The sequence below is a fragment of the Osmia lignaria genome, chromosome 15, assembly GCF_051020975.1.
Source record: "Osmia lignaria lignaria isolate PbOS001 chromosome 15, iyOsmLign1, whole genome shotgun sequence".
Lineage (NCBI taxonomy): Eukaryota > Metazoa > Arthropoda > Insecta > Hymenoptera > Megachilidae > Osmia > Osmia lignaria.
Genome location: NC_135046.1, coordinates 10,585,462 through 10,606,953, shown reverse-complemented (window position 1 = coordinate 10,606,953; position 21,492 = coordinate 10,585,462). Strand labels below are relative to the sequence as shown.

General features: G+C 32.1%; 5 protein-coding genes across 8 annotated transcripts; 2 read left to right on the top strand and 3 right to left on the bottom strand.

Annotated features, from left to right (window-relative positions):
- Positions 1 to 69: 69 nt before the first annotated feature.
- Positions 70 to 3,987, bottom strand: INTS7 (Integrator complex subunit 7). The gene is made up of 13 exons (XM_034315772.2): positions 3,820 to 3,987; positions 3,407 to 3,726; positions 3,119 to 3,343; positions 2,792 to 3,041; positions 2,653 to 2,726; positions 2,423 to 2,568; positions 2,002 to 2,347; positions 1,674 to 1,933; positions 1,398 to 1,598; positions 1,223 to 1,316; positions 1,046 to 1,149; positions 475 to 970; positions 70 to 409 (listed from the first exon to the last, which is right to left on the bottom strand). Exons 1-13 carry the CDS (start codon positions 3,908 to 3,910, stop codon positions 131 to 133), a joined length of 2,886 nt encoding a protein of 961 aa, XP_034171663.2. The 5' UTR covers positions 3,911 to 3,987; the 3' UTR covers positions 70 to 130.
- A 626-nt stretch (positions 3,988 to 4,613) lies between these two features.
- Positions 4,614 to 6,470, bottom strand: LOC117600089 (uncharacterized). Its single transcript, XM_076692777.1, has 6 exons — positions 6,236 to 6,470; positions 5,888 to 5,978; positions 5,813 to 5,828; positions 5,352 to 5,420; positions 4,968 to 5,126; positions 4,614 to 4,897 (listed from the first exon to the last, which is right to left on the bottom strand). Exons 1-6 carry the CDS (start codon positions 6,468 to 6,470, stop codon positions 4,691 to 4,693), a joined length of 777 nt encoding a protein of 258 aa, XP_076548892.1. The 3' UTR covers positions 4,614 to 4,690.
- Positions 5,443 to 13,720, top strand: LOC117600384 (post-GPI attachment to proteins factor 6). 2 transcript variants are annotated; one of them, XM_034315773.2, is made up of 13 exons: positions 9,935 to 10,400; positions 10,579 to 10,750; positions 10,832 to 11,045; positions 11,118 to 11,245; positions 11,321 to 11,604; positions 11,682 to 11,953; positions 12,011 to 12,139; positions 12,206 to 12,411; positions 12,483 to 12,640; positions 12,717 to 12,949; positions 13,041 to 13,235; positions 13,294 to 13,434; positions 13,520 to 13,720. In XM_034315773.2, the coding sequence occupies exons 1-13, from the start codon at positions 10,250 to 10,252 to the stop codon at positions 13,718 to 13,720; spliced, it is 2,484 nt and encodes an 827-aa protein (XP_034171664.1). In that variant the 5' UTR covers positions 9,935 to 10,249. The 2 variants fall into 2 exon arrangements, 1 of the variants encoding a protein (XP_034171664.1); XR_004580446.2 differs by lacking the exons at positions 10,832 to 11,045; positions 11,118 to 11,245; positions 11,321 to 11,604; ... (6 more) ...; positions 13,294 to 13,434; positions 13,520 to 13,720 and adding exons at positions 5,443 to 7,482; positions 7,613 to 7,787; positions 7,852 to 8,061; ... (1 more) ...; positions 8,488 to 8,737; positions 8,811 to 8,990 and having other exon boundaries at positions 9,071 to 10,400; positions 10,579 to 10,716.
- Positions 13,613 to 21,484, top strand: DhpD (guanine deaminase). Of its 3 annotated transcripts, none has more exons than XM_076692664.1 (9): positions 13,613 to 13,734; positions 19,659 to 19,800; positions 19,860 to 20,108; positions 20,176 to 20,394; positions 20,465 to 20,572; positions 20,654 to 20,761; positions 20,821 to 20,986; positions 21,058 to 21,204; positions 21,276 to 21,484. In XM_076692664.1, the coding sequence occupies exons 2-9, from the start codon at positions 19,690 to 19,692 to the stop codon at positions 21,467 to 21,469; spliced, it is 1,302 nt and encodes a 433-aa protein (XP_076548779.1). In that variant the 5' UTR covers positions 13,613 to 13,734; positions 19,659 to 19,689; the 3' UTR covers positions 21,470 to 21,484. The 3 variants fall into 3 exon arrangements, with proteins under 3 accessions (XP_076548779.1, XP_076548778.1, XP_076548777.1); XM_076692663.1 differs by lacking the exon at positions 13,613 to 13,734 and adding an exon at positions 19,163 to 19,260; XM_076692662.1 differs by lacking the exon at positions 13,613 to 13,734 and adding an exon at positions 19,406 to 19,545.
- On the bottom strand, positions 14,383 to 19,165 carry LOC117600394 (uncharacterized). The gene is made up of 10 exons (XM_034315784.2): positions 18,870 to 19,165; positions 18,534 to 18,610; positions 17,877 to 18,219; positions 17,407 to 17,739; positions 17,052 to 17,334; positions 16,830 to 16,995; positions 16,631 to 16,773; positions 16,189 to 16,516; positions 15,958 to 16,130; positions 14,383 to 15,806 (listed from the first exon to the last, which is right to left on the bottom strand). The coding sequence occupies exons 1-10, from the start codon at positions 18,982 to 18,984 to the stop codon at positions 15,725 to 15,727; spliced, it is 2,043 nt and encodes a 680-aa protein (XP_034171675.2). The 5' UTR covers positions 18,985 to 19,165; the 3' UTR covers positions 14,383 to 15,724.
- Positions 21,485 to 21,492: the final 8 nt, after the last annotated feature.

The following is a 21,492-nucleotide window of genomic DNA, read 5'->3' as shown; positions in this document are numbered from 1 at the left end:
TCATTATTTTTATGTATAAATGGAACATTGCGAAAGAGTAAAGCATAGAGAATAAAAGAAGAGAAATTTTTATTCTATAAAATTTGATTGGATACAAATAACGTAGTATAAAAACTATAGGCAGACTTTGTTATGGTAATTTCCTTTTAGCAGGCTCTTCGTGTACCCTAACTTGAAGCGTAGAACGTGGTCCACATTTCCACACATTACCATCCTTGTCAAGTATACTTGCACTTGCTGTAACTTGATACTGTCCACCACCGGCATTCATATTGTTATTTACATTTGTGGTGTTACTTGCACATGCAGTTGCATTTGTTCCCGGGCTTCCCAATGAAAGTAAAAATTCACAGGCGAAGAAATCACGGTGTGGCGTGACGGTTTGTTGTAATTCGTTGGTATTAGAATCCTGTAAGTGAAATGTTTGTTAAGTAAAGAAAAAATAATTCCACGAAAGAAATTATTGGTGTTTACCTTTTGATCTGAATTGATTTTTGAAGGAGGAGTGGTGGAAATAGAAATACAGACAGCAGCGACGGAGCGATATAGAGACGCGCGCCGGCCGTGCCGTAGTACTCCTTCGACTTTTAGCGCTAGTTGGGTACCTTGGGGTACGGATACTGGTTCACCGAGTACCCGTGGCTGTGGTGAAACCGATAATTTAACACTAGTCGCTTGTAATGCCTGGAAGTAATATCGGGGCATTGGTAATCTCATTTTTGATCCCGCTAATAACATCACTTGTGACACTAAACAGTTTATTCTTGAGTGACTGAGGGCCGATGCTTTATTTTCCCCTATATAGGTAGGCGCGAGACGGCGTAATTCAGTACAGCAGCGTGCTAATTGACGCATTTCTACGGTATCGCCGAAATCAAAATTAACCTCGCTTTGATGATATGTACGAATTCCCGTTCCCCCACAAACTCGTTCAATGCTGTTTGCTAACAAGCGACAAATTTCCTGCAATCTATGAATGATAAGTAAAGGAACAATATGCTGTATTTATTTATTTGGAAATTAATTGTGTTTTTATAAAGGATACGCTCTTATGTTTGCCAATGAACCGGGGTCGGCGTCAAAAGCTGATTGATAAAGCTTCTGATAGTTATCCGCACAGTTCCTCAATTCTTGAGCCGATTTTCTCAACTAACAAATATAAATTATTTTAATACTAAGAATATTTCTAAATACAACTAAGTATTATGAAAAAGTAAAATACTTGATTAGTAACACGTCCATATCGTTGGAGATCATCTTTCGTCGCAAGAATTACTGTAATTGTAATAGCAGGTGGTGGAGCTGTACACAGAGATCTAAAGGATAATCAAATTTATTTACTTATGCAATCCCTGGGATTCGTAAAAAATAAATGATTTTTGGATGTAATATAATACCTGCATGAATGTAAAAGTTGTATAATAGCTTGAAGGAATTCACAACGAAGTTTTGAGTACTCGCTAGCAAACTGTAAGCTTCTCAAAGGGGTACTAGCTGCTTTTAATGATGCACACGCGCTCGCGTAACATGCAATAGCTCCATTTAACTTTTCCACCGTTTGCACCCTTGCTTTGCTTTCTGCTTCCTCTGTTTTATCCCTATAAACAAAGTAAAATTGATTTATGAAGCATTACCGTTAAGAATAATATCTTTTATAAATAAGTTATACAAACATAAGACAACTCTCAGCTTTGGTGACTAGTTCCAAACCAGATATCCAAAAATGTAATTGTTCAGACGCTACTGTTTCCTTCAAATTCCTAAATATTTGCGTTGCTATTGTATGGTGACCGTATCTCGCAGCACTTCGCGCGATTCTATATTTGGCCCAACCATCAACATTTTTAATAACTTCTTCTACTGCTTCCAAACATTCTGTATTCCATTCATAGCCTCCTGCTACCATTTGAAATAATAGTGTACATAACATCACCTTTAAGAAGAAATTTGTATAGACGTTAGGTCCATTGAATTGTATATGTGGTTTCTGTTCATGACTACCTTCGAGTGTACATGTACAGTCTGTCTAAGCTTTGCCAATATATCTGGTAAAAGCGAGAGCAATGTATTTTCTTCTAAGCTTCCAATAGCACCTAGAGCTTCACATAAAGCAACTGCTTGTTTCTCACTTTGAGTACTTTCTATGTTTGTGTTAAACAGTGTACTGCCAATTGCATCGACAAATACTGAACAATGACTAGGCTGTGCTCGACACAATTTTACCGTCGAGCGCAAACAGACTTTTAATTGACGTAAATATTTATCATCTAAAGCTAGTAGTACAATTAAAGATTCAAGACAAGACACAACATCTTGTATCCCATATGCTGGTAAACCTTCTTCATAGCTGTAAATGTATGTATCATTTATCTCATTTCTCTCATAATAAAACCACAACAATAAATAATTATTTGATACATACCAGTAACACGCAACTCTAGCTAATATAGTAATCGCTTTTACTGCGATAAAAGGGTCAGGAGAATAACAAGCATTTAGACATAAGGATAACAGAGAATTTCCTTCTTCCTTGTTTGCATCACATGTTACCGCGCTTTGACTAAGTACCTAGATTAAATAATTTGAACGATTTAGTCGTAAATCTTCACAATATAAAAATTGCTGGCCATTACTTTAAAAATAAGTGATAACCTCGATCACATCTAACGTTCGAATAAGGAGATCTTTATTTCCAGCACCATCTTGTAGAAGTGTTGTAGTACTCTCTGAAATATCGCATTCATTAAATATTTCTTTTGAAGATATAAGATTATATAGCTAACATATTTACCTATTAGATTATCAAGAGCACCTTGTGGCCATAAATGAGCCCCTCTCCTAGCTAAAGAATGTAACAAATGTAAAGCATGGCGTTTTATTGTTAATCTTGGATCATCTTGCAAATAACGTAACAAAAGCACAACTTGTTGTGGAATATCAATTAATGTTGCAGAAGCTAGTGTGCTTAAAGCACTTAATGTTACTCTAACAAATTCCACTGCTGGATAGCTACCAAGAAGCTCCATACATAATTTATTTACCTTTAAAAAATTTATTTAATTAAACTAACAATTAAATAGTTCCAAAAGAAAAACTTTTTTAATATACATATACATACCATTGAAGCTGTATAAGTATCATGATGCATGTATTGTAAAATAGGGATAAGTTGTAACTTCATTGATGCAGGTGTTGCTTGACCCCTAATCATATCAGATATTTTGCTACACATAGAAACAGCAAAGAGCTTTGACTGTGCAGCAAACATTTGTGCAGCATATATTGCAGCTTCAACTTCAACTGAATCATGAGAATCTAATGATCTTCTTATACTATGATGAACCTATACAAATTATTCAATGCATTTACTTTTAAATTTCTATATAATTAACATATAATTCCTTACCTGTTGTCTTTCTGGTATAATACCAGCTACACTACCCAATGTACGTAATGTTAAAGCTCTAGCAACTGGATCATTGGAATGTATCACACTGTAAATACGTCTAACAAATTCATCAACATTTAAAATTTTATCTAAATGCTTTTCACTTTGTTGACATACTCTAAGGACCCAAACACGTAAAAAATTGCTACCGGTACGAAAAACCTCTGCTAATTTTAATAGAGAAGAATTGATGAGTATAGGAAAGGGATATTTTTCAAATAATCGTGGGAATCTCACTATGGCTTCACACTGTTCACCGATCTTTGTCGATCGTAAACCTAAAAGAATGTGTTTAATTACAATTTAAAATAATATTTACTAAACACCGCAAATAAATCAACAGGAGGTTAAGTTAGAAAATATAAACATACCTTTATCTAATTCTATGAGTGCCGTATTTGCATCTTGCTCCGGTTCACCGAGCCCAGTATCGTTAAATGCATTCATTCGCATTCCAATCATTTTGATCTTTACAATAAATTCATTAAATTAAAGAAAAGTAATCCTTCATAAGAAGAAGAAATAAATATATTCATAGCAGTGACTACAAATCCAAAAAGATTGGACGGGTTTTATTCTCAAAAGATCATGATTTCGGGATCCTAAGCACCCCCAGGTGAAGTAAGGTCTGCATACATGGAGCACCGTCGGTATAACAGTCGTGTCTGTTTTACCAGTCCCTCTTTTAGTTTTGATTCGACCACCGACGAGATACAGTATCTCGTCGGTGGCCTAAGTTTCAATGAAACTTTGACTGTTTTACCGACGCGGAATTCGAAGTTCAGCCTCGACGCTCGCATCTTTCCTTGTTTCGGAAAATCGATCGGTAAGTTGTCGAGTAGTTTCAGCACTTTTTGCATAGATGGAACAAGGATCGAATTTTAAAAATACCTGATTGATCGCGGTCTTTGTAAAATGCAAGTTTGCCAAACAGTTATTTTAATAATTTTTCGGTCTTGTGTTGATTTTGACTGACTTCGGTAAATTCTCCTAGGAAGACCATGAACCTAGGAACCCGCAGAAGGCTATGATTGTCAGAGCAAGGTGACGCTTTGGGAGAGGGCCGGGCGGTACTAATAATTTTATAATTACTTATAATTTTATAATATATGTATTAATAATTTTAGTACAGCATGTGTGGGAAAGGGTTGGATGTATATAGCTTTGAAGAATTACGTCATTTTTTATTTTAGTTATTTTGCTTGATATTAATAAAAGTTTACAAATCTATAAAATAAAATTCTAAGCAGTTCTGAAATTATTTTGCCTTACTCGATCCTCTGTGCGACGTCGTTTTAATGATATCGGGCTCACAGGGTCGGTTAATGGTCGTTTAGCAACATTTGGCAAGCCCAATTTATATTTGCGAATCGGTTGCGGTTTATGAACAGTTTGTTTTCTTAGATATAAACGTTCTTCTTCCTCTTGCTTCTTTTTAGCAGCAATCTCCTATTTTTTTATTTTAGAAATATGTAGCAAATTCTAATAATATTATAATATTAAAAAAACAAACTGTTACCATTTGTTTAAGCTGTTCATTTTGTCTTTCCTTCTCTCTTATGGTATCATCGAAACGTTTCCTTAGTTGTGCCCGAATTGCGGTTTGTAAATGTGGTATTTTTGGCTTTTCCAAGTTCTTTCTGGTGATGTGCGGTACACCCAGTAATTTCTTGCAGACCTGAGTTATATTAAAAACAAAGGAATCTATTTATTAATTACTTTCAAACGTAGTTTAATTTAAAACAGGCATGCAGAGTGGCAAGTAACTTTTATATATTACATCGGTATTTTTCTTCATGTTCATTACAGCGGAACTTTTTTCCTTATTTTTTTCTTCGGTATTACTATTTACTTTACCATGTTTAATGTCACTATTGTTATTATTATTGTTGTTATTTTGAGGTCGAGATTTTAAATATTTTGGAAGAGGGTTTGCTCGAAATACCTTCACCTTTTTCTCTTCTTCTAACATCTACAGATAAATAATTGATTAATAAATATTTAAAAGTTTTATTTCAAATTATAATTCTCATACCTTGTTAATGCGTTCTTGTTTACGTTGTTGATTATATTTATATCGCATGTCAAAAGTAAATGGCTTTATAGTAGTAAAGCCATTTATCTTTTGGGGTTTATTTATTTTATTACATATTTCATTTTTATCCTTTCCCTGAAACGTTCATGCAAATAATTAAAAATCAATTCATTGATCTAATTCATTCATGCGACATACCGTTTTAAGAGAGGATTTGTGAACCACATATTCCTCCTTGTTTTCCTTGTCGTTCTCATTGTTCTTCACCTCATCTGTGGGTACGTCGTGTTTTATAGTGGATAAGTGAAAATTATCGAGGTTTCTGAAACCAAACGAAACATATTTCTGTGATTGATAAAAAAAATTTCTTATTGAAAGATATTGATGAGTATAATAATTCTTACGCAATCAGTGAATTTTCGCCTTCGAACGTGTTAGGAAGATTTCCGTATTGGAGATTTACGTTTGGTGTGCTGACAATCACAGTTACTTTATCTAATAAAATAATAAAGTGAACTTAAAATCTCGATGATCTATTTCTTTTGAAATTAGTCCATTTTATAGCAATTTTATACACTTAAAATCTCGATGATCTATTTCTTTTGAAATTAGTCCATTTTATAGCAATTTTATACACTTAAAATCTCGATGATCTATTTCTTTTGAAATTAGTCCATTTTATAGTAATTTTATACACTGTAGGAGTTTCGGAATATAATTAATTCTGTTAAAATGTGATTAGAAAATCTCACCGAAGTAAGAATCTCCTACGTCTGCTGCAGAGCTAAAATCAACGAACTGCGGAGACTCGACCAAGTCCCATTTACTCGAATCTCTATATTTCTTCCAATGATCGCCTTTCAATGCTGAGTTACTAATTCCCTCTTTCCATAATTTTCGACTTGGTAATTTGAAATGATTCTTCGGATGTGTCAACGGCGTAACTGATTGTTCATATTTCGTTTTCGGTTTCGTCGACGTTAGCATTATTCTCGAGGAAAATTAAAACAAGAAAGCGCAGTTTATCCGAGTAAATTTTTTAAATATCAAATGCTTCGATTGTCAAGATTTTCTTTTAAATCACTTGCCTGAGTTTAACACGTTGACTGCCATGGGGGTCACCGGTGACCGGCATCGCAAATTACACGCACTTCAATAATTAAAAGAAAACGATAGAAAAATTATTATCTTCAATAGTATTGTTATTATTATAGTAAAGTATCAAATTAAAAGCTTGACATTTGAAATTTGAAAATTAATTATTCCTATTCTTAATAATTAGAGCTTTAATACGTCTCATAACAAATGCCCATTTTCACTGTGGCAGTCAACGTGTTAATGATCGAGAAACGCTTCTGCTTGAATCCTAACACGAATAACTATCAACGGTAATTTCTGTGTTTACATTCGAATAGGTCAAGCCAAGTTTCAAATTAAACGAAACACAACGATAATTCAAATAATAATTACGAGTAACGTTTGCACTGGTCATAAAAAGAAACGGTATTATTATTTATTAAAATGAAGAATAAAACAACGTTGTATATTTATACTTTCTGTTTAAAAAAGAGAAAAGAATTATCGTATTATGAAAATATTTCAATTTCAATGTAATTTAACATTGTTCTTGATAAGTGAATCCAATCCGCGATCATTGATATTTACACGTGAACATTACTATGGATACAGATGTCCACAACAAAGAATCAACCAGCGGTACTGAATCGTTCAACAAATTTTTAAAACAGATCTTTCGATATGATCGATCGTTGTTTCATTCAGAGATTAAAATTCTGTCAATGCGTAGCTGTTCACTTCTCAATAAAAAATACCTCGAAAAAGTTGAATATAGTAACAATATGACGTTATGTTTCACCGCATTAAAACACGGTGCATAGAACGTATATGAAGAGTGTTTAGACGAGTGCTTATGTGTTTCAATTAAAAGTAATATTTTTTATCGAATGTTTAAAGAAAATTCAATAATGCATGGGCTACGGTAAGTAAAAAAAAAAAATGAATACTTTTTAATTGTATTATATGTGTTAAGGTGTCAGGGTCGACGCGTGTAGATACAGGGGGTTGATTAAAATATATTCATCGTAAAAAATTTAACGTATACTTTTTAGAGCCGAACACAACGTTAGTGGTCTCGGTACGAGCCGATGGCTGGAGGCATTTTGGGAACCAGGAGCCAAATTATACACATTGCCAAATGGGGTTGATATGCTGGACGTTACCGGCAATGGGGATGCAAGGCTCGTTTGCGTCGATTTGGGGACGCTTGCAGCTAATTCTGCTAAAGTAATAACTTTTCATAATTGTCAATCCATTGGCAAATCTATTATAACTTTGTCGTTTCCATCAGATACGAGTTTACAAAGGTGGGGACCAAGTAACGGAGCACAACATGGTGAACGCACCTTGCGGATTAGTCGGTTTCTACACAGAAAACGGAGAGCCTCGATCATCTGTTTTGGGTGTGGGTGTTGGTTCCAGTGTGTTCATCTTCAAAAATATGAGACCATACTTCAAGTACACTTTACCTTTCATCGACGTGCATCCAAAAGAACGAGAAGTACGAATAATAATCTTCTTGTCAGACGATTGATCAATTTATTAATATGAAATAATTTTTCTTCACAGATATGGCACAAGGCAGGATTGGATGAGGAATTAAACATACTAACGTTAGCCAACGAGTTGGACTTGTTGTTGAAAGAGCTTGGAGCAGGATTCATCTCCCCTCGAACTTTAAAGTTTCTATCCATGGATCCAAATTTAAGACCGAGCTTCGTGGAACAATATAAAAGAATTCCTCTTATAAAGAATAACGCTTTGACCGCGATTTCTGTGATACGACGGGACTCGTGGACTAATCCAGCCAGTGGGTGCCTTGTGCTGGGCACGGAATTTGGAGAAGTTCTTGTCCTGGATCCTCGGTAAACATTTCTTCCTAAATTAATTTCTTTGTGACATATACTTACATATTTACGTATTTCAGAACGTTCTGCGTGATGGACAAACACTTGTTAAAATGGCCACCAGTCACCTTCGCTTGTACTGGTTTATGGACCGGTGATGGTAGGATTATAATTGTTGGAAGAGATGGTAAAATAGGTGCGATAAGAAGAGGTAGTCCTGTAAATCTTTGGGAAAAATTATCAGCGCCTGCTGTGTCCATTTCAACCCTCAGTAACGATGGGGTTGTGGTTGCTGCTATGGATGGCACTCTGGTTGGCTTCTCCAGAAAGGTATGCTATCATATATTAATTTTTAAAACATAAATTATTATAAAAGGAATGATGAATTTCTTTTGTTTTGTAGGGAATTAAACTCTGGCGCGTCCGTGTTCCGGGTGCTATTTTGGATTCGGTGAGCTTACCAGTGCCCCAAAGCGGACTCTCTTTGCTCGCTGTTAGTACTGCTGGGTATGGTATTCGTGTGTACGATGGGAAACACCATGTGGATACTCTAAAGATTATGGAACCGGTGTCTGCGATGAGGGTGAGACTATTCTCTTTTGCAAGTACCAGATTGCAGAAGCATCTCTGAAATGAATTAATTCCATTCGCTTTTTAATACAGTACGGTCGTATGGGTCAGGAAGAAAGGACCATGGCGATGGTCACCGTAGGTGGTGGTCTTTGCGTAAAGATTTTAAAACGAACCGCCGATTTCAGTGTTAATAATACAATGTCTAGCTCGGTATTAAACGATGGGTCTAAATTTTTAATACCAAAAAAGACGAGACTGTTCATGGAGCAGACGGTTCGTGAAAGATCAGAAGCCAAGAAAATTCATTCCACTTTTCAACAAGGTCTTCTCCGATTGCGATTAACAGTAGCGAACAAAGCGTTTGAGTCCTTAAACGAGGGTCAGGATATGGGTCCTCGTCCAATCACTATGGAGGCGACTGTTTTAGGATTGGGTCCGGATTATCAAATTCGCATCTTGTTGACGAATATATCCGACGAATTGTCTGATACGGATTTGTATATCGTTTGCAGAAGTGAAAATACCGACGTGAGACCACGAGTAATGGATGTACCTCTGTTACCCAGTGGTACTCCTATTCCTTTAGTCGTTCGTGCACTTTTGAAAGATATAATATCAGGGAGAGTTGAGATTCTACTTTGTAAGAAATCAAAGACGAATCCTGTAGCAGTGACGACTGTGGTTTTGCCAGCTGCAGAAGAGGATATTGAAGTTTAGTATGTTTGCTGTGAATTCAGGGTTGTACAGTGATATCTTCTATGTGTAATTTTTCAAATATTTTTTAATATAATATAATTGATCACTTGACCAATAATTTTTATGTTTCTGTAACAATATAAGAGGTATAGGAAGGATTGTTTATAAGTTTCCTCTTTTTATACAAAGCTTTCTTCTGAAATGATAACTACAAACTGTACAGTAATCATGACCATTTATTGAATATTAAATGTTAAATATTAAATGTTGATAAAACGTGTTACATATTTATGTCACAGTGTATGTTGAATAATATTCTATTGAGAGATATTTATTTAAAATATCGCGGTACCACTTACTTACATTGAACTGCCGGTAAAATCACCATCCCTTGTATCCACTCCACCCTTTCCTATTTATATGCAGTCTACTACATGACTACAGCTGATCGAAGGAAACCCATATATGTAAACTGTTCGGCTAAATACGCAAACATTGCGAACTAGTCGCGGTTATTTTTTGCCTGTGCAAAATGTACAGTTAACACAACATGTAGAAAATGATAGACAATTAATGAGAAGTGAATGGAGGCATCAGATCAAAAGGAGTTTTCATTTTTTTGTGATGTCAAAAAAAATTATCATGCTTCCAATATGTTATTTCGCAAGGCGATATCTTATGATCCTCCAGTTACACGTTTTTTTAATATTGCTTCTCTTTCCAGGTAATTTTTTATGTATTGCCTTTTATCAATATTTTAGCAGTAATGTTGGATGATAATATACTATTTTTTTTTTTACTAGTTAAGTATTAGAATATAATATATTGATATTAATATTATATGAAGATTGAATGAGAATTCTTTAAACATCATTTTTGTATCAATAAATATATATTTGTAGCCAGGGAATGTACTATGCCGGAAGCAAGCCAAGAAGGATTATTACATTCATTCAAAAGTTATTCGGATATTGCAATGTTTCATTATACGGTTCCAAAAGAGGTACTTAGAGCTACTTGGCAGTTTGCAGCATTTATGGATAGGCAAGATTGTCCGCAAAGAAAAGTGCATATGTAAATATTTCATTTTTATTATTTCCTTTTAAATACAAGATGTTATAACATAAGATTTATTTGTAATATTATAATTTTCAGATATTTACAATGGGGCAGTTACCCTGTGATATCTGTAAATAATGATACATTTCCTAATAATATGTATCCCAAGCGTAATCATACAGTTGTAGTTTCTGCAGTTACAACATTTGAACCAAAAACTACTGCAATTGTACCAGTTTATGGACCAGAAGCTGGAGATTGGTTTGTTGGGGCATATTTGTCTCATTGGGATGAAAAAGTTCAACAGCAGGTACATACCTATTCCTAAAATTATTATTTTTTTTAATAAAAACACTGCATTAATTAATGTTTTACATTTTAGGGGCTTGGTCATAAATGCCATTATAGTATAGGTTCTGTAGCTATATGGACACAGACCAACAGTATTGAAAATATACCTATTGGTTACCAATATACATTAAAAACAAAAGAAACTACTTCCTATTACAAGTAAAGAATATGATTACTGTATTTACTTTATGTTAATACTGTTAACAATTCCTGACATACTAAATCTTTTTCTAGAATATATATTCCATCAGGGACATGGAATTTTCGTGTACATATTTGGGGTTGTAATTTTACTGTGCATACTTCTCGTGGCATCCACGAAACTTGCATTAAAAATATGGCGTTGCAAGGACGCTCTTTACCTGTTTTCAATCATTCTGAACAAAATGAAATTGGAAATTTTACTATGTTAGATTCATATGCCTTTACAGAATCTTCTCCTTATGAAGATAGTTATTATTATTTGATGATTATTTCGGACAGCATAATTAAAATAAATGTAAAAGTTGTCACTTCAGGTAAATGTATCTACGGTATTCTCTCAACATTAACTTCGGTTTCATGAACCATTTCTATCAAATATTATTATTTCCAGAATGTCCAATTAGAATAACAGAAAAGTCTTTTGTAAGACAGTATTTAGATGCACCTTCATTTTCTAAAGCATTAGCTCAATTGCATATGAAGGATTTAACAAAACATTTACATCATGATGAAATCAGATATAATAAATCATACGGTGGTGTTGATCTTATGAGAAATGAATTTCGTGTATCAGATGAAGATTTAGATGATCCGTGCGTTCCAAGATATCAACTTGCTAGAATTAAGCACTCGCAAACATTTTCTGGTGTCTACTTATTACAGGTATTAATGTTTAATGCACATATTTTTACACTTTGTTGAAATATATACATTTTGCAGGGTAGAGAATGGTTAACTTCTTGGGTAATGTTAACTGATATACATCCAGTAGTAACACAATTCAATATTTTACCATTGGTAGATATTGGTGGTACACTTGAGATAAGTGTACATTTGGAAATGGATAAGGTAAAACAATAAGAATAAACCTTCTTTACATTTAAATGAACTATAATTAATGTTTATATCGTTCAGGTTGCAACAAGGCAGTTGGTTAAAGTTATACTCTGCATCCGACGTGGACGCGTTCCAGATAGATTTATAGGTAATATTGTATGCGAAGATCCAAGGATGTTAATGAATTTATCTTCATTTGAGAAACACGATGCAAGTTTGTTAATACCGTATCCACAGCCAGATACTTGGTATATTGCTTTACATGCATCATGTCATTTTAATGGGTAAGGTGATACACTGAGCAATATTGAAATGATAATCAGATATTAATAAAGAAATTATATTAACAAACTAGTAAACCTGTAAGCTGTGAAATGGAAGAGATTTTGGTATCATTGGATATACGAACTAGGCAATGCGTGTTTTCCGGAAATTATCCATGCAGTCATCATGGCATTTGTCAAGAAGTCCATAGAGATATTCTTTATTATACAACGTGCAAATGTTTTGAAGGTTCGATTAATATTTATAAATAATTGTTATCAGTTATATTTTTCTTTAAACATACTAATACGTTTTATTAATAAAGGATATAGAGGATGGGGCTGCACTGACGCTACTAGTGCCAATTCAGAGTCTTCTCTTCTTATAACTACAATGATGCTCACTTTAAGTAATGGTTTTTTCATACCTGCTATATATGTAGCTATTAAGCGCGGATTATATACAGAAGGATTAGTCTATTTGGCCACTATGCTTTTTTCGTCTCTATACCATGCTTGTGATCAACATGTTATGACTTATTGTGTTGCTAAATATGAAGTACGTAAATGGCTTTATTTTAACAATAGTCGTCTTGTAAATTTTCTTCAATTTACAAGCAAAATATCTGTATTACGTGATTTCTTTCTAGGTTCTACAATACAGTGACTTTTTTTCAAGTATATTAGCATTTTGGGTAACACTTGTTGCAATGGCTGAAATACCGACTCGGTTTGTATCATTGTGCCATATGTTTGGAGTTCTTATAATAGCTTTTGGAGTGGAATCCAACAAGACAAGCCTAACGAGTATACTGGTACCTCTAGGAATGGGCATTATGATTCCAGTAAGTAGCACAAGACAACTGTTTATTGCAATATTGTTTGTTACTTACAAATTTTTAGATGGGGGCATATGCTTATCGTTGTTTCAAACTGAAAAAATGGAAAAAGCCTAATCGAATATCTAAGTTATTAGCAGGTTTGATGTTGGCAACGGTGGGCTTATTGCTCTTTTCTTTAGTTGAAACAGAAGCAAATTATCAGGTATGTATATAAAATTGGAATATAAACTTTTACTGAAATAAACCAAATACCTTGCACACAATACCCCCCTTTTTTTACTTTATAGTATGTTCACAGTGCATGGCATATGATAATAGCCATTTCATTGATATTTCTTTTACCACCGTCGCGTTTGGAACAGATTGGTTCTTCCGATGCCAGCTCCTTCAGTGATGACAGCGAATTACTTGATTACAAAGATCCACCGAGTAGTCCAATTTTTACGGTAACAAGTGGTCAAGAAAATCTAGTTATTGCATCAAATTGAACCTTGTATTAAAAGTAAGTAGAACAAAGAAACCAAATACGTACTATTGTTTAAGTTACTTGTGCCAAAAGAGTGTTCTAATTCTCTAAACTCTAAGCAAATGGTAGATTACAGTATTATGATAATCAAAATTAGAAAGTGAATGTACATAATATTTATGTATAAATTTTATAATAGTTCCTAAGTAAACGTACACAAATGATTATAGGGTAATCTATGTTGAATTTTTCAATGTAATATAAATACTACTTAGAGTTATGAAACATAAATAAACTTACAAATGGTGCTATTCTATTTTTACTATATTATTTTTAGAATACATTCAGCAATACTAATAGATATATTTTTATATATTTTTTATTGTTGAAAGTTATATCTATTTTTCCACTCAAGTAATGATTTATTAAATTTACTATTAATATTAAAATCAGTAGTCTTCTGTGTATATTTAGTAGCCTTTGTTGTGTTCAGACTATAACTTTCGATAATATGCCTCCATTAATATATGCTCATAATATACATTTTATGGTATATTCGAACAACCATAAATGCAGATGTATTTATACGTTTTCGTATATATTTGTTACATAAAGTACTTAATATACAATACTATTTTGAAATGATTACATTAGTACTATTATTTATGTGTTTTAATAGTACAGCAGTGATCGTTAATTACATAGATTACCCTATATACATTGCCATAAATGGATTATATTTAAAACTACTCATTGATTGCATTTTATGTTTTACTTTATTAACATATATTTTTTTTATAAAGTTATATAATATATATATCATGTGGATGTTCTGTGTAATTACTATAACTTTGGGAAATGTAAAAATCTAATACAACATGTATCTTAATAAGGTAAAGAACCAAGTTATGAGTGTAACATTGTTATATCTATCTTTCACTTTTAGTCGTATTCAGAGTTGCTTAAGGGACCACAGTATATAAAAGGTACTAATAGCATATTAGAAAATGAAAGTATAAGTGCTGTGCCTAAATACAGATAAATTATTAAAAATTGTAGGATTGAAATTTTGTGAATTAAATACTCAATGTTTGCAAGTTCAGTAGTAATTAGTTCGATTTATGTCATGGATAAATGTTGGTATTGGTATTTTTAACGATTTCTATAATTTTACAGCAAATAAGAAATTAAATTTGCCATAGACATTACATACATATTTATTTAATGTTAAAAGTTCCCAAAGTTGATTAGTTTTAATGCAGAAGATACACTTTATGAAGAAATTGAAAGATTATATTTATGTGTAAATCTTTCAACGTTATAATTTTATTTTACTCATTTCATGTGATATCAATTGCAATATCTTGTTTATAATCACTATCTGATATAGTATATAATTACTATTGTTAATGTTTCGAATTTTTTAATAATTTATGTAAAATAATTTTTATATAGTAAATTACTAAAGTATAATATTTACTTTAGTTACTATTCAAATACCTCACAATGTGTAAAGTGCCATCTAATATTTCTCTTTCATCCTATGCCGATTATATTAAAAATTTTATTTTTACACTATTAAGAAAGAAGGCAGGGTGATTGATGAGAAGGAATTCGTGTAGCTCAAATCTTTGGAAGATTATGCTACAATACTTAGGAGTTTAAATGAGGAAAGAAGGTAGAACAATATGAACATTAATATACCAAGGTGAATTGCATTACAAGGCTGTTATAACATTCAGAACAAATATAAGTAACATAAAATTTCGTATTAAATAAACTGTAAAAAGAATAACATTCCAATATTTCTTTGGGTCACCTAATAATAATTGTTTTAAATTAAAAATGGAAGTAACATGTTAAAAGTAAATGTTATGAACATAGTACCCCGTCCAAAATTATAACAGTACAATTTTTAAACAACAGCTGATCTATATAGTACATGAAATGATTTTGTTATTCCACTTTTCTTATGAAAAATTCTTCATACATTCAGTTATGATTCCAATAGTACAGATCTTTATTCCTATGTTTCATTGTAAATGTTAAACATCTTTCTTCTCTCGTCAATTACATCTAATACATATTCACATCGTTGTAAGATACACCTAAAATTATGCATGATACGTCCTATTAGCGATACAATCGTAGTAAAATTATATTAAAAAAAGATGTTTAGCGTATCTAAATAAAATACTTTCAAATGAAGATCTATCATTTCAATAAATGTGTTTAAATAATTTATATAGTTTTACTTACTTTTCAGCGCCGTACTCTCCTACCCAATTCAATGAATTTATCATTATAGAATATTGACGTTTTAAATATTGGAATATGCATAACAATTTTACGTTCATAACAGCTTCTTCCTTTGATTCATTAATCGCAGTGGTATAACAATACTCGATTTCGTTATTAAAAATTTTCCATACCTGTGAATTTATACAATTACTAATATTATAAATTATTATTTTTTTTAATATTATATACCTGTATCCATTTATTTTGTAGAAGTTCTTTCAAACTTTCTCTTTTTTTAAATTTTTGGAAAGCAAAAATCGTCTCGACACCTTCTTCCACGTTCTTAACATCTTTAAATACATCGTTGATTAGATTTATTACCATATTTTCTAATTGCAGAATTATATATCGAAAGTTTTCAATCTTTTGAAGCCATATAGATTTTGTAACGTCAAATATAATATCCCGAACCGCTATAATTTCCTCTAAACTTTCGTGAAATAAATTTTCAATTTCTCTCCAATATGTTTCGTGATCTCTTCCTTTGACGCTTCCGATCGTTCCTACTTTATTGCATCTATTAAATATAATAATGTAAATTAAAAGTTTTCATTCCTCTAAATTTTATACTATTCCTTTAGATATTATTCCCCTAATGTATAAAACTCTTTCGAGGATTAATTTTAAGTACCTTCCAAATACAATTAACGCTCGACAAATTTCGATGACGTCGTTACATCTTTGCTTAAAAGCATCAATTTGATCGAAAACCTTATTATCATTTATACTCCATTGTTTAGTAAGATTGATACAAGGGACAACATTTGTAATTAACTAAAAATATTAGATTTCATATTAAACAATTCAGTACGTTAGGAATATTAACATACATTACTGTAAATTATTTTATAATTATCGCAGCAAGATATACACTTTTCTAGGTTTTGTATGCCCATTTCTGGATCACTTTCAAAAGCAACATTCAGCTCTAAATATTCTTTACATTGTTGTATTATCTGGGAACTGAATGCTTGACAAAGAATTTCTATCCTCTTCCTAAAATATTGAACTTTAATTATTATTTATAATTATTAATAAATCATCATTTTTACCCGCTTGAATAGAATGACGATTCTGTCCAAATGAATAGTATTAAGAGTAAGGCTTCTGTTACAGAATTTTCAGCGTCCTCTGGAATATTCAGATCTTTGCAAAAATTATTTAAGATGTTTAGATACATTAAATTTGACGAGGTTTCTTTTAATTTTGCATCTACGTGCTTAGTTAATTCCTCGAATTTGCTTGCCATAGGAGAACGCAAATCGTTCAGTAATTCGATGATGAATCGTACTTCCGGATTAAGAAGTTGGTCCCGCAGTTGGTTCAAGTTCGAATCTATAAGTAATGTATTTTTAAATGAAAGAATTTTTTCTAGCAAAACACAATTTTAATTAACGTGACACTGACGTTTTGAATTGCAATCATTAACTTTATCTTGTATATTTTTAATTGCTTTAGTTATTAATAATGTACGTGTTACATTATGCATTTGCCTAATCCAATACCAAACTATCTTCTCTAATCTTCCAACTAACTTTCGTTTTCTTTCGTCTTCGTCCGAAATTGTTGTCGTTTGATTTTCACCCAGGAAGAAGTAATTAATCTCGTTAGATAATTTCGAAAATATTTCAAGACGTTCCTTTGGCACGTATAAAATAGTCAAACCCATCGGTTTGTAAATTGCCTCGCTTAGATGTATAATAAATTCGTGCAAATTTAGAAGCAGATCGTTTCTTAGAACTGCTCGTTATGGAAAATTATAGTTGCGATATTATGACTTATATATATGTATGTATATAATTAGTTTCATTCGAAATAAAAAAAAATTATGCAAAGATAATACGTACAGTAAGTAAATTAATTTATGTAATGGATACATGATAAATACTCGTCGCTGTGAAGCACAGTTGGTGCATAAATATTTTCCATAAACTTTAAAATACAACTTTTAAAATTTCCATTAATAGTACCGAACGAGACGGTATTAAAAAAATTCTCTGGTGTATATACGTGCCACGATGATCTTAAAAAATATGTAAATCCTTTAGGAGCGTTTGTCGGAATATTTAAAGCTGCATGTAATTTGTTATCTTCGTAAAATGTGCTTAGCACCACGTGCGATGGATTCTCGAAGTAATCTCGTATTATTTCATCAGAACTTTCATTCCACACTGCATCACGTACAGAGGAGTGTATCGTTAAACTTTTTACATTATTCACCTGTGAACATATTCCGATGAAAAGTTTTCAATAGTGCATTTTGAAAAACGCGCCATAGATGTCATCTCAACGAAATTAATTATCATTGTGAGATGATCGCTTACTCAATTCGCTTACGAATATTATTATCTAATCTTGCAGTACACGCTATGTAATGTGAAAACAACAATTACTTTCGTAATACTTATTGCATTCCATCGATACAGAGGATACATTTTGGTATTCAAATATTATCGCATTTTAATATTTGAAATAATACTGTTACGTTAAATTTTATGTTTTAAGAATTAAGTATTAAGAAAACTTATACTAACTAAAGTAGTCAGATCCTCTTCATTGAATACTGGTTTTTCGGGCTCTAAGGAAATCTCTTCTTCGTCTTCGAGTGACTCTGGAATACAGTTAAGTATCTTATAATATTATTATATTTACAAAAAATAAAATTGTTTTTTAACACGTATTGAGAAATAAAAAATTGCATCTCTATAAATTCAACAATAATTTTGAGGATCTCTTTAAAATTTTTAATCAAATGATTGATAAGAAATCATTCAAAAGATCATAATATTTTAGAATATATGTAAAGTTTAATTAATTATCTTTTTTTTTTCAAATAAACTAATTATCAAACTTACATATAATTACTTTACCTTGCCGTCCAAAATCTTCTTCATCGGTATCCATATCTAAATATTCTCGATGAGGATCTATCATTTTATCTGACTTTTTGGATTCGTTTGGTTTTTGTTCTTTTTTGCTACTCATTTTTTTAAAAATAGTTTTTCTCACGATATAGTTTGTACAGTGTTATCTATTATTGCAAAGTAACTGTCGGCTCTGAGCTTGGTGTTAGTGTTATATCAATATGCGCTACTGAACACATCCTCATCGGTCGCTAAGAATATATACATATATATATATATCGGTAAATCATCATATGTAGGCAATAAAGTATTGGTGCTGGCGGCCAGATGTCCGACAGCCGAGCCGACCGGGAACAGGATTATAACTCGAATATGATGTCGGCTATTTTTTTGCAAAGTACGGAAACTAATTTTCAGCCACAATAGGGCATTTCGATTTTGATTAACCAAGGGTCCGAATTAGCCGCCGCACTCAAGCGCCTATATTGGGAGGGAGATGTCAAGGGCCTTAGGAATTCTTTGGGAACTCCTAATTGGCGGAGGCGAGAAACGCCTATTATCCGCTAGCTTTAAAACCGTGAACGCGAACAGAAAAATGTATGTTTCGACTAACAATAAGATTTGAACAGAGCCGGATCGAGAATGATCGGCGAATTATTATTGAAGATATTTAACTGTGTATGTATGTACTCAGAGTGATTTCTTTTCTGTTACCTCCGAATCCCTCATTCGCCCATACCATCCTACACATAATTACTTTTGTTATTAAATTTTACTGTTTGTGAACATTTACAGGTGCAGTGAATTATTAATAAAATTGGACACGATGTCAACATTATCGGAAGAAAAAATATTTATTGGTCCGTTTATTCATACCAACGAACAGGGACAATTGATTATCGTTGATGACGGTGTGATCTATGTTAAGGATGGAAAGGTATTAATGAATATAAGAAAGAAAATGTAAACTATACCTATATATTTATTACTGTTTAGGTTAATAAGATAGTAATAAATCCATTGAATAAATTAAAAAACACACAATGTGACAATGTGACTGTCCTTAGCAAAAATCAATTTCTAATACCAGGATTTATTGACTGCCATATTCATGCTGCTCAACTTCCTAATATTGGAATTGGGTATGATAAAGAGCTTTTAGAATGGCTTGAAACTTATACTTTTCCATTAGAAAAGAAATATACAAATGAAGATTTTGCTAGACAGGTATTTCAGACAGTTGTGGTAAGTTTTATGTAACAGAGATATCAGAATGATATGATAAAAACATTCATTATATCTTTAATTACAGAAGCAAACTGTAATGCAAGGTACAACAACAGCATGTTATTTTGCATCACTTTATACAAAAGCATCTGTAATACTTGGACAAGAAGCTGGAAAAGTAGGACAACGCGCTCTTATTGGAAAAATAAGCATGAATGAAAAATCTGATGATGGATATTATGAAAATACTGAAGAATCTATTACAAATATTAACAGATTTATAGAGGAAATTAATGAATTAAATGTAAGATACAACCTTCAATATTATATTTACTTATCTCATTTATATAAATTTCAGCTTTCATTTGTTACAGGATCCTCTTATTAAACCAGTCATAACACCAAGGTTTGCATTAAGTTGTGACATGACATTGATGAAACAGTTAGGAAAACTGGCAAAAGAAAAAGGTCTTCATGTACAGGTAGTACATAAAATCATATTTCTGTTTAGTAAATATTATATTTTGTGTATCAGTTATTTTAGTATATATAAAATATTTCAGAGCCACGTATCTGAAAACTTAAATGAAATAAAAGCAGTAAAAAACAAGTTTCCTGAATGTTCTTCATATTCAGCTGTTTATGATGCAGCTGGACTTCTAACTGATAAGGTATATAAAATTATTATACATAACATATGAAATGTTTAAAAAGTCTAATCTACTTTCAGACAGTATTAGCTCATGGAATATACCTCTCAGATGATGAAATAGCATTGTTAAAAGAACGCGGTACAGCAGTTATTCATTGTCCCTCATCCAATACTTGTTTGAAAAGTGGCCTTTGTAATGTTCAACATTTAAAAAGTAAAGGAATAAAAGTTGGTCTTGGCAGTGGTAAGGGAATATTCTAACATATGAGTATTTAATTTGAATAATCCTAATCATATGACTTATTTTATTTAAAGATGTTGCAGGAGGACAATGTTGTAGTATTTTAGAAACAATGAGGTTAGCCTTGCACTTATCAAACCATTTTTACCTTACTAAGAACAACTATAAGGCACTTAATTATACAGATGTATTTCATATGGCCACATTAGGAGGTGCAACTGGTATGGTTTATAAAATCAAATACAAGATTTTTGGGATATTAATATAGTAAATTTTTATTATTTCCTTTTAGCTCTTGCAATGCAAAATGAGATAGGCAATTTTGAGGAAGGTAAACAATTCGATGCTTTAATTGTAGATACTGGTATTGGACTTTTAAATGATTTACAAGACAATACCTTAATAGAAAAATTTCAAAAATTTATATATTCCGGAGATGATCGTAATATAATCGAAGTTTATATAAATGGATGTAAAGTTAAATAAAAATAATATACATTCAATGCATT

What these genes read in the sequence shown, in the direction of transcription:
- LOC117600089 (XM_076692777.1), bottom strand. Translation starts at nt 6,470, where the DNA reads ATGCTAACGTCGACGAAACCGAAAACGAAATATGAACAATCAGTTACG. An exon ending in CGTAGGAGATTCTTACTTCG is followed by an intron (nt 5,979 to 6,235) that starts GTGAGATTTTCT and finishes TTATTTTATTAG; the next exon opens with ATAAAGTAACTGTGATTGTC. An exon ending in CAAAATATTTAAAATCTCGA is followed by an intron (nt 5,127 to 5,351) that starts CCTCAAAATAAC and finishes AATATAACTCAG; the next exon opens with GTCTGCAAGAAATTACTGGG.
- DhpD (XM_076692662.1), top strand. An exon ending in CTGGACTTCTAACTGATAAG is followed by an intron (nt 20,762 to 20,820) that starts GTATATAAAATT and finishes ATCTACTTTCAG; the next exon opens with ACAGTATTAGCTCATGGAAT. An exon ending in CACATTAGGAGGTGCAACTG is followed by an intron (nt 21,205 to 21,275) that starts GTATGGTTTATA and finishes ATTTCCTTTTAG; the next exon opens with CTCTTGCAATGCAAAATGAG.
- LOC117600384 (XM_034315773.2), top strand. Translation starts at nt 10,250, where the DNA reads ATGAGAAGTGAATGGAGGCATCAGATCAAAAGGAGTTTTCATTTTTTT. An exon ending in AATATTGCTTCTCTTTCCAG is followed by an intron (nt 10,401 to 10,578) that starts GTAATTTTTTAT and finishes ATATATTTGTAG; the next exon opens with CCAGGGAATGTACTATGCCG. An exon ending in GAAACTACTTCCTATTACAA is followed by an intron (nt 11,246 to 11,320) that starts GTAAAGAATATG and finishes ATCTTTTTCTAG; the next exon opens with AATATATATTCCATCAGGGA.
- INTS7 (XM_034315772.2), bottom strand. Translation starts at nt 3,910, where the DNA reads ATGATTGGAATGCGAATGAATGCATTTAACGATACTGGGCTCGGTGAA. An exon ending in AAAGCTGAGAGTTGTCTTAT is followed by an intron (nt 1,599 to 1,673) that starts GTTTGTATAACT and finishes CTTTGTTTATAG; the next exon opens with GGATAAAACAGAGGAAGCAG. An exon ending in ATGGACGTGTTACTAATCAA is followed by an intron (nt 1,150 to 1,222) that starts GTATTTTACTTT and finishes TATATTTGTTAG; the next exon opens with TTGAGAAAATCGGCTCAAGA.
- LOC117600394 (XM_034315784.2), bottom strand. Translation starts at nt 18,984, where the DNA reads ATGAGTAGCAAAAAAGAACAAAAACCAAACGAATCCAAAAAGTCAGAT. An exon ending in CAGCGACGAGTATTTATCAT is followed by an intron (nt 17,740 to 17,876) that starts GTATCCATTACA and finishes CATAACGAGCAG; the next exon opens with TTCTAAGAAACGATCTGCTT. An exon ending in TAATGATTGCAATTCAAAAC is followed by an intron (nt 17,335 to 17,406) that starts GTCAGTGTCACG and finishes CATTACTTATAG; the next exon opens with ATTCGAACTTGAACCAACTG.